Here is a 10925-nt window from a genome sequence, read left to right as displayed (position 1 = left end):
AAACGTTTTTGTCAATTAGAAAATTCCAAATTAGTGTAAGGGAGTGATTCTGATCTTATTGATTTTCTACCTCACTCTCAGGCCTGTAGGGATGACACTATGTTTGAAGCAGTTATGTTTTTTGTTGTTGTTGTTTTTTTGGGAAATGAATGGGTGAGTTGTGAAAGTTCATTGCATTCTGTTTGTTCAATTTCTGGTCGGGGTTCTTGTTGGTGATTTCAATAGATCCATTTCATAAAGACATTTCAAAAAATGGATTTCACTGAAATAATAAAATAATGTACTTGAATGCATAAATTATGAAAAACGGGTTTCAGTGGAAAATCAGCAAAATACATAAGATCACAGTCTTAAGTGTGAAAATGTGAAAAAAATACCAAAATTCTAAATATTCATTTTTTTATTCATACAGATCAGGAATAATACCATTTACCATCCAGAGTGACATAATGTAATGTACTGGGTGCTGTTTTTGAAGACATGTTTGATGAAACATTGGTATCAGTGGAAAATCATGCGAATGCTACTGTCTTATTTCCAAAAACTTCAAAAAATATAATTAAATACAAAAATTCTAAATGTCTTTTCATTCAGACAGATTAGAAATCGTGTTTATTAAACACTCACTCAATGTTCCAAAGATCAAAAATGATAAGAACTTTAAATATCATTCAAAGTCTATTCTGTTGTGTTAGTCTGATTCCAGTATCATATGTAAGAATACTATTTATAGAATATATATATATATATATATATTTTTTTTTTTTTTTTAATTTTTTTTTAATTTTTTATTTTTTACTAATGCTGAAACATTAATTAAAATACACTTGAATTTTTTTCACCCTGGGTATATTGTGTTAGTATTCTCACAGATGGCCCTGAAAGCAGACTTTTCATAGATTATATTCCTTTTTAAATTAAAAAGTTTTGACAAATTAATTACTATTCCAAAGCTTCCATTCTCTGTTTAATGGATCATGGCTGGTAGACAATTCACATTAGCTTATTCACCATGAATACTCATACCAATTTTAAAAGGTTCAAATAGGCATGAAATTGTCTTCACCTTTGATGACCTATTGACAACAAATTGCCGTTCAATACCGTGTGCAATGCCAACTTCTCCTAAATTTTCTTTTTAATTGTATAAACTATTAATGGGGTACTAAATCTAAGGTTAATGTTATTTTAACATTACCCCAAACAGAGCAAATTTAAAGTAGTCAGCATGACTCAAAGAGAAGCAGATGGACATTTCTAGACACTTAGTTTAAACTCAGCACATATGGGGAGTGATATTCTGAGGATCATATATTTATATTGATGAGTTATATTTAGCAAGTTATCCCTCTTGGAACTTCAGTCATATGTAATCACATGTTTGAGCGTTCACAGGACATGTTGTGTATGATACTGTAACTATCGGACGTGCCGATTTTACTCTTTTTGTATGATAAATGACAGCAAAATCAGACAGTTCATTCCATCATTGTGACATATGGAAAAATCAGACTGTTGTACAGGGGGAGCAAACACCACGCCCAGACGGGTATGGGTTGTGCGATCTGGGCGTAAACAGGAACATTTGAAAGGTCCCTTTGATAGAGACAGGCAGGAACAGCTGGCCAAATGCACCAATCTATGATCAATGAATCAGACTGGTGGATAGGATTATATGCCTCTTTGCACAACTAAATCAGCCATCCAGAGCTAAACGACTAGACAGCAGAAGCTTGCGTGGCAGAAATGAACCAATCAGGGTACAATGAGAGAGAATCAGGGATTTAATGTAAACATCTATTTTCATGTCTTAAGACCTGAGAATATTTTAGTATATAACTTCTCAAAAAAAATGCCAAATCCCACCCACTAATCAGAAAGGCAAAGTAAGCTCTTACCGTTTGGACAGGTTTGGACAAATTTATGTTTATCATATTATTTTAAAAAATGGAATTTAAACTTTAAAAAAGAATTCCTAATAAATTATGTTTTAAATAAGACATATCATGAAAGTTTTTGAGCTCTGCTGTCATTTCTGAAAATTTTCATACAAAAAAAAATAAATATATATATATATATATAAAGTTCAACTGTAGCATTGAACTATGAGATTATTGTTTTGCAACTTTAATTGTTGTGCACTTGTAAACAGATTTGCTGTGACACTGTGCTATAGGGGAGGTCTGGTGGGGGTGGGGAGTTTGTCTACCGCAGACTTGCTGAAGTCATTAGTAACAGATGTGAATGTAAGGCAGTTACACACATTATTTCCTGTCTGCCTTCATTTTTCAGAGCACTAGACAGATTAATTATTTATTTATTTATACCACAGATGTAAATGTGTGAAACACAGCGTAAGAATATTGCTGATTACTACCATAGAATGACTCACTTAGAAACCACATTAATGAACATGTCTACTGTACTATTCTGTATTTGTGTGTGTGTGTATATATATATTCTTCCAAAAACAGGTGTATGAATCTTTTATTCCTCACACACTTTGATTACTTCAAATTTTCTATTATGATTAAAGTATGATTATAAAATGCTTGAATCTTATGCACTTTGGGCTGCAAAATTGTATGAAAAATGATTTATAAATAATAGCAACAAGAACATATTATTATTATTATTATTATTATTATTATTCTCATTATTATTATTATTATTATAATTAGAGTTTATTTCTGTTTAAAAGTCTGAATAATACATACATTTAAAAAAAATCATGGTTCAATATGATGTTATCATTATTTTATCCGAAGAATCTAATAATATTTCTTATACAAGTTCAATACAAAATTTCAGTTGGAATGCTATTTAACTTACTTACAAAATTTTATACAAATCTGCAATACATTTTCTTGTGAGATTTTGTTATTGACAGCACATAACCTTTCCATACAGAAGTAACTCTACATATATGTACTGAGAGTGTTGAATGTACCATAAATATTTTCCCAAAGATGGATGGATTCAATGAAAAAGGCTGCAGAGGACGATGAAAACAGGAACAGAATAATAAAGGATAGGTCATTCTCACAATACTAAGAAAATCAATAGAATTTTGCTTGGCCTGTGATGGGCTAATGTTGAATCTGACTCACCCTCTGTACTGATAGACTGATAGGCGTGACACTTTCTGTGCTTAGCCAGTGATAGGCTAATGGTAAACATGACTTCCCCACTGTGCTTTCCCTATGATGGGCTAATATTGAATTTGATATTTAAAATTTGCTGGAGTACTAAACGGTTTGATTTACAAATGTATTTTTTTAAATTAATTAATTGATTTGTTTAAAAACAGTATATGCGTAGTTTTAGTATTTGTAAAGAGGCAATTAAATATTACAACCCTCATAAATATTGACATCAGATTAATTATAGAAAGCTTTTCTTGATCTACAATTGACATCTGTCACATCAGAGACCAGAGCAGCTCAGTTACAAGCTATTTGATACAAAAGAAACAGTCAAACATTGTTATTCTCTTCAAGGATGACTTAATTTTTCAGTTCTCAAAAAAAATACATTACATTTCATTGATTGATTTTTAAATATTTTATAATATACATTACATTTATTTAAATATCTTATTCATTGTTAACTATAACAAAGTATTGTTATTAATATTCATTAACATTCATTTTTACATTGCTCTTTATCATATATAATGTAAATGTATGGGAAAATTATGGGACACAGCATTATCAATTAAGAAAAGCACCTCCACATAATTTTATCACTTTCAAGGAACCATCTTGGCCTGGACCAGATGGCATTTTTTTCTGTTTTTATAATGCATGTCTGTGAGTGCAAACCAAGCCTGCATTAATTGGCATTTCATTAATATTTCTGGGTGTCTGTGCTTTCCACAGCTAGGGATGCTTGGATGGGGGGCAGACTGAAGCTTCTCCACCTGCTGCCACCTGTTCGCCTCCCTTCCCCATCATATAAAAGCCCTCCGCCCACACAAGGGAGCACACTGCAGAGCCTGGCTGTGCTGGAGTTCAGCTCCATCTTCATCAGGGTTAGAGTTCTATATTAAGGAAGAAGTTCTGCATAAGCACCGATACTTTGAGGAGATTAATCGGCGGTCTTTGTGAGGGGCAGTTAATCAGAGGCTGGCCTTTTCTGCTTCCTCAGAAGAGTGTGTGGACAGCCACTCCCGTGGGACAGGGACTTTTGGATGTGCTTGGTGATTAATCCTTCCGAAACATGAGGTCCTGTCAGCCCGGCTCTGCAGATTCCAGCTCTGAAACGGAGTCTAAAAGTCCGGAGAAGTATGAGAATGTGACACGGCGGAGGACGGCAGCCAACGCCCGCGAGAGGAAGAGGATGCAGGGCCTGAACACAGCATTCGACCGCCTGCGCAAAGTCGTCCCTCAGTGGAGCCAGGACAAAAAACTCTCAAAGTACGAGACCCTGCAAATGGCCCTGAGCTACATAATGGCCCTCAATCGGATTCTAATAGATGCCCGGAGGCACAGCGCCCCCCACTGTCAGTGGCTGGATCTGCACATTGGGAGTATACAGCAAGACAACTATCCTTGTTATTTTGGACAAAGCTCTCCAGCAAGCAATGAGCACCTTCATCCCTCTCCTTATCAGTGTGACTGCTTCCACATCACTAATTAGAACAAGGATATTTAACATAGCTGTTCTGCTATCTGGTCCTGCATTTCCTCCTACTCCAGGGTAAATATATTTGTACTGCATCTTGTTTTATATATATATTTTTAACAATGCTTTCATTTCATCCAAACCAAAAATATTTTTTTTAAAGAAAACTTAATTATGCAACTGCTTTCATAGGGAGATAACTATAGCAGACAGTAAAGTTAAAGAATACAATGACATGCACTGAATATTTGAAAGAATGTCACTTGACAATCATTACTTGCGTGACATCATCATTCAAGGAACCAGTTTCACAAGAGCAAAGTGTTGCATTGTTTCAGTTAAGTCTTAAAAATGTGCTTCTAATATGCATTTAAAATGAAAATCTGTATAAATAGGTGGGATTCACATTCGTGAATACTTTTTGAATTAGACTGTTTCACAGTTTTTCTGAAATTCTCTAATATAGGCAAAGTGTAAGGGCAATTCCTATTTTGATGTGAGTTTCACTGTAAAAATGCATGTTTTCTATATTTTGTATTTTTGTATTAAATAAAAAAAAATTCTCAGCTGTATGAGAAATGAGTCTGCATCTTGCTATTGAAGGCTGCTTCTTTGCCATTGTTATGAATATTCAAATAAACAGATGGCACAGTGTAAAATATTATTCATATTTATTTGACCTTTTCTTTTTAGTTCTAACCAATAGTTCTGTGACTTCTGTGAGGAAATACTGAACACGGGACAACAACCATGGTAAAATGAAAAAAAAAAAAATATGACCCCAAAATGTTTTGTGAAAGTCATAACAGCGAGGGCTATAAAAATGAATAAAAGCTATACCTAAGAAAGGAGTCAGGTCTAGCCCATGTATAATTTGAAAACCAAACTGAAAATGGGCCAGACAGCACCACAGCTCAGTACAATGAGTAAAAGTGCACTCTCCTCATCGGCAGGAAACCAGCACCATCCCTCAGCCAACACAGTCTAAGGGCCACTGCCAAGAGCTGAGCCCAGCTCTCTCTCTCCAGGACCAGCTTGTTTAATATTACAGTACAAAAGGCACAGGGATACACTTCCACTCATACCCCAGCCTCCCAGGTGTGCCAGAAGGGCTTTACCTCCACTTCACTTTAAATGAAAAAAAGTCTCAGTGTATTAGTGACCAAATTACTGACCAAATATCAATACAGAAATACTCATACACATTTTTGAATAAATATAACTTTATTCACAGAAAAAAATATTTTAAAATTGATGCAACTTTACATGAATATAATATTTACTTTAAAATCAAACTCTCTATGTACTGAAACCTATTTAGTATGTATATTTAAAGGAAAAATTCAGAGTCTCTAATTGTATCCTTTAATTATTTGGGTACTTACTATGATCTTTAAAACCAATTTACTGTAATGTGCCAATCAGCATTAAAATGTAGATGCAATATTTCTGACTGCTAATAAAATAACTGCATTTCTGAAGTTAATATTTTTTCTGACATTGAACACTAAGTAAAAGTAAAAATTTTAAGGAAAAGGTTAGGATGCTGACTGAATTTTGTACAGCAGAAATATCTAAAATAAAGTACTTAAACTTGTTTGAACACCATTAAATAATGTCATTGTTGCAAATACTGCAGTCAGGAGATGTTCTGGATCACCATTATGAATTTTATACAGAACCCTAACTGGCACACGCTTTTGCTACTTTTTACCTCCTGCACAGTGATATGATTTTAGCATTTACATAATATAATGTATACAAAATATCTTTTGTTTTTTAACTACTGAAAGAACACTTGAGTCAAGCAAAACTTGCAGTACACAGTACAGACTGCAGTAATTATAGAATTTCAGCCCTATGTTCTTCCGATAAGAAAAAAACCCTAAAATGAGCAATAATATTACAAATGAAAGAAGAGATTATAGAGAGAAATTCTGAACAGTGTCATTACTCTCTCTGGAAACAAGTTGTTCTAGACAGTTATTGGTTCAGTACTTTCCCTTATATAATTTTTCATTGCATCTTTAATAACATTCTATGCATACCAGCTCAGTTTATCTCAGTTAAAGTACCACAAAATCTGCAATAAAGGATATTTTTTAATTATATTAAGATCCAATCTTTTTATACTGACAATTTGGCAATAGAAAACAAGAAAAAAATCAAACACAAAATATCTAAAACAAAGGAACAATTGTAAGGTATGCTAACATGAGTGTTAGCTTTTTCAGCCCCAATGCCACCATCACATTTGACAGGTAGTAGAAAAAACCTGAAAAATATACAACACAAAAGCCTTTTTAAAAGTAATACAAGTTATTGCCAGGAATAACAAATTACAGTGAGTCAACAAAGACCTATCAAGATGTTTCCTATCCTGTGCATGACCGCTTTAAACCTGAAAGACATGGACTCTAATGGACTTTAGCAAAGGTGCAATTCTGGTGAAAGGTTACATTCAAAACAAAAGTGGTATTTATAGGGTGAGAGCCGCAGGTGATGGGCCGGGTATGTAACACTGCCCCCTACAGTTCCTCGCTCTCCATTGCAGCTTCTGCAGGAGTGCTAGTGAACAGGATGGGGTTGTTTTCCATGGTTGGGAAGGCTGAGTGGACGTCCAGGCCCTGGCTGGCCAGGGCGGCATAGCGACTCCCCGCTGACCGCGAGGTCTTCATGGGCAGGGGGATCTGCTGGTGCCATTGAGCTGCCAACATGGAGGACTCATCATCAGTGCAGACAAAAAAAACAGGGTTTCCCAGGGAGGGAGGCAGGGGGATCCATAGCACGATAGCGCAATAGCACGTTAGCCCAGCAGTGAGATCAGTAGAGCCCTTGATAGCAGGCAGAAGCAAGGCCTTCTCAGTCTTTGACAGTCAAGATCAGGTGTACAGATATGAGATGGTATTTGTTAGTTCGTCAGGCAGGGGAAATGATCCAGAATGTGAAGAGGAAGAAAGAGACAGAAATGAAGACAGGTAATTTGTTCATTATAAGGAGGAGGCATTAAATAATCACAGTAATGCATGCATTGCCAGACCTGCCAGATAGTTTTCTAAAAATATTTCTGTCTCATAGGAAGTGTGAACGGCACCAATCTAGCCTGGAGGTGGAATTGAGGTGCTGTTATGATGGTGTTAGTCGTTTTCTTTTTTTAAATATCACAGTAATTAAAATTTTGAAGAGAGACCTGGGAGTTGGTGATCTATTTACCATACACAAATTGGTAGTGTGTAAAACTATGATCAGAAAGCTGAATGGTACTCAGATGTGTATGTGGTACATGATCCAGGACGTAACTTTGTCATATATGTATGGTGCATAATAATAAATCAGTTGGATTTTTGCTTTTTCATGACACCTTTTCTGTTGTTTTGTTGGGTTATCTTTCTTCCTCAGAGAGACTATAAATAAGTTCACTTTTGCGATTTCAAAAGGAAAGTTATTGCTTCTCTGATAAATGCAATATCCAAAAGATTTTTTTTAGTCAAACTACTGTGTTTGAATCAACTTCAGATCTGAAAGTTTTCATTTAATAAGCCCATTAATATTAAACTTGATTGACTGTCATGCAAATTTTCCGCAAGGCATGCACTTAGCAGAATAAGTGGGAAGATTACAAAGGATGAAAGAAATGGAACAGAAATCGGTATTGCTGCAGTCAGTTTGGAAATGAACACATACAGAACATTTTAAAATAATGACAATATAAAATAATTACAATTTAAACAAATAAAACAAATGACAGCTGAATGACTGAACCACCTAAATGATCCAGCTGCCACCCCTCACTGATTTAATGTTAAATATCACAGTATTGAAGAAACATTGTTGATGGCAAAGGCCAAAACAAGTATGTTTCACATGTCCAAATGGACTAAACTAGGTTTCAGCCAGGCACCCGGCTTCCATCTCTTTTCCTCTTAAAGCTTAAAGTAGTGAAGAATATAAACCAAGACAGAGACAAGGCAGAAACCTGTCAGTTTTTAAGAAAGCCCGCCAAAAATATGGACATTATTATCAGTTTTTAAGAAAGTCCACCAAAACTGTGGACATTATTATCAGTTTGTAAGAAAGCCCGCCAAAACTATGGACATTATTATCCGTTTGTAAGAAAGCCTGCCAAAACTATGGACATTATTATCAGTTTTTAAGAAAACATGTCAAAACCATGGACATGGAAAAATGCACAACAGTTTTTTTTTGAAAAATAGGCCAATTACAATAGGATGTCTATATCTTACCATATATGTCCAGCCTAGCTGTGCATGACACAATTCCTGCTTCATTTTTAGCTGATACTGTGTACCACGCAGCATCCTCTTTCTTAGTCGGCTGAATCAGCAGGCAAACATATCCTGTTGCATCCTGGTGCATGCTGGGATTAAAGCAAATTTATTAAATTAGAATATGAGAAATCATTATGAAAGTCCATATAACTTAACAAGTTGAGAATAATATAAGTATAATATTTTAACACATTTTCAGCATTTCTGTTCTTTTGCTCAGAACTTCATGATAGTAGACTGAATACCATACATTTGACTACATCCTACTTGTTCGACAGTGCTCATTGTAAAAGGCACTTTTTTCTATTTACAGTACAGCATAATAAAGCATGTGAAGCTATAAGCTTGTTATTGTATAGCTTATGCTATTCAAAACTCAAACATTCCTCGGACTTTAAAAAATGTAACCATCTAACCTTTATACTAAAAATCTTTTTTTGTCAAAATGAAACTTATCAGAGGGTTCTGAAACCCTCAGGCTCCAGTGAATGCCTGTTCTTCATTTTCTCAGCCTACATTTGAGGAAATGAGACAAACTGCAGTCAGGGAGTCCATGGTGCTCACCTTAATCTCTCCTTCATGAGAGGAATACTCTCATTGTCCTTCTTCCAGTAGATGACAGGAGGGGGCATGCCCACCACCCTGCACTCCAGCCTCACCGGTGACCCCTCGGCAATGCCCGTGTTCTGGAGCTTTTCCACAAACACCGGGGGTCTCTTCACCTCTCTCGCTACACCCAAAACACACACGTCAGAATTAGCACTGCGTCAAAAATAACGCAAATCAGTTTCAGGTGTAGCGACAGTAATAAGCCTGATGGGGAACCGTTTTCATACACATTTCTGCATTTGCTTTTCACTGACGGAAATACTTCTCACCCCTGGTTTCACTCAGTTACAGAGTACACAGACATAGGAAGTGATTTTGAAAGGAACACACACGTGGGACTGCGCAAAAGTGTCAAAATAATGCTCACTAACTCTTCTGGTGTGCAACTCCAAATCATTACACCATGCATTGATCGCATTGCATTTATTTGTCAAATCAACTGCATAAAATACAGCCTCCAGTTAGTGTACTAGTCAAACCATAACAACTTTCATTACCTTCTGTGGGTGGACTTTTATCAGTATTCAATGTTCTTGAATTTTTGTGAATAGGACTATTCTACAGTGTAAGGCGTGGAACAGGAAGTTGAATTCTTACCCACAACGCTTAACTCCAGACAGAAAGAGCTCTGCCCTGCTTTGTTTGTTGCGATACATGTGTAGGTTCCTGCATCACTTTGCTTCAGTGGGTCGATGAGCAGGGAGTGAACTCCATTTTCCCTCACCAGCATTCTGTGGCAAAAATCCGGAAGAATCGGTTTCCCGTTGACAAGCCACATCAAGTCTGGGCTTGGTAGCCCACTTACCTAGACAATAGAAAACAGTATAAAAGACAGAAAATGAGAGTTAGCAGAATTCAAGCAACTTAATCTCAGCCAAGATGGAAGTCAAGTCTACAAGGGGATCATCACTTTAAACATTCACATCAATATCATCCTCCATTACTGAGAAACAGAATAACACACAGCAGCTCACGTAATGTAACCCTGCTGATGTAACTTCTTATGCAATGTCACCATACTCATGCAATGTAACGTGCAATGTACAGAGTAACGCCGCTCATAAAGAATTTTTAATTCCAAATGCATGTACAAACAAAATATTATTGAATCTGAAGAGGCTGGATGGATGAATAAAGTAGCGACCTGCTGTAAGGACTAGACTGGAATGATTTACCTTGCAGTCCAACCTGCACACTCTTCCTTCATGAGCCAACATGTCCCCTGGGGCCTGCAGGAAGTGAGGTCGAAAGAAGCGCTCCTGAATAGGCTCCCCTTCCTCCGCTTCCTGCGCCCGGGACCGTATTCTGCAAAGATTCAGCAGGACAAAAGTCATATGCACATTAAACAGATGCTGTCATCATTGCTACTTGTGGTACTTATTAACTTACTAAATAGCCGGT

General features: G+C 36.1%; 2 protein-coding genes across 4 annotated transcripts in view; one reads left to right on the top strand and one right to left on the bottom strand.

Annotated features, from left to right (window-relative positions):
• Positions 1 to 3914: 3914 nt before the first annotated feature.
• On the top strand, positions 3915 to 4758 carry atoh7 (atonal bHLH transcription factor 7). The gene has a single exon (XM_035401136.1). The coding sequence runs from the start codon at positions 4222 to 4224 to the stop codon at positions 4639 to 4641; it is 420 nt and encodes a 139-aa protein (XP_035257027.1). The 5' UTR covers positions 3915 to 4221; the 3' UTR covers positions 4642 to 4758.
• Positions 4759 to 6665: 1907 nt separating this feature from the next.
• The window catches only part of mypn (myopalladin), a 31635-nt gene continuing 27375 nt past the window's right edge, over positions 6666 to 10925 (bottom strand). For 2 of the 3 annotated variants that reach the window (XM_035399479.1, XM_035399480.1), the window contains 5 exons: positions 10700 to 10829; positions 10122 to 10329; positions 9480 to 9645; positions 8871 to 9004; positions 6666 to 7333 (listed from right to left, as the gene is read on the bottom strand). In XM_035399479.1, coding sequence (XP_035255370.1) covers positions 7155 to 7333; positions 8871 to 9004; positions 9480 to 9645; positions 10122 to 10329; positions 10700 to 10829 — 817 coding nt within the window. In that variant the 3' untranslated portion in view covers positions 6666 to 7154. Of the gene's footprint in view, positions 7494 to 8870; positions 9005 to 9479; positions 9646 to 10121; positions 10330 to 10699; positions 10830 to 10925 lie in introns of all 3 variants that reach the window. The other variant, XM_035399481.1, reaches the window with a different exon arrangement.

The sequence above is a fragment of the Anguilla anguilla genome, chromosome 18 (genome assembly GCF_013347855.1).
Source record: "Anguilla anguilla isolate fAngAng1 chromosome 18, fAngAng1.pri, whole genome shotgun sequence".
Classification (NCBI taxonomy): Eukaryota; Metazoa; Chordata; class Actinopteri; order Anguilliformes; family Anguillidae; genus Anguilla; species Anguilla anguilla.
This window is presented reverse-complemented; position numbering and strand designations above follow the sequence as displayed.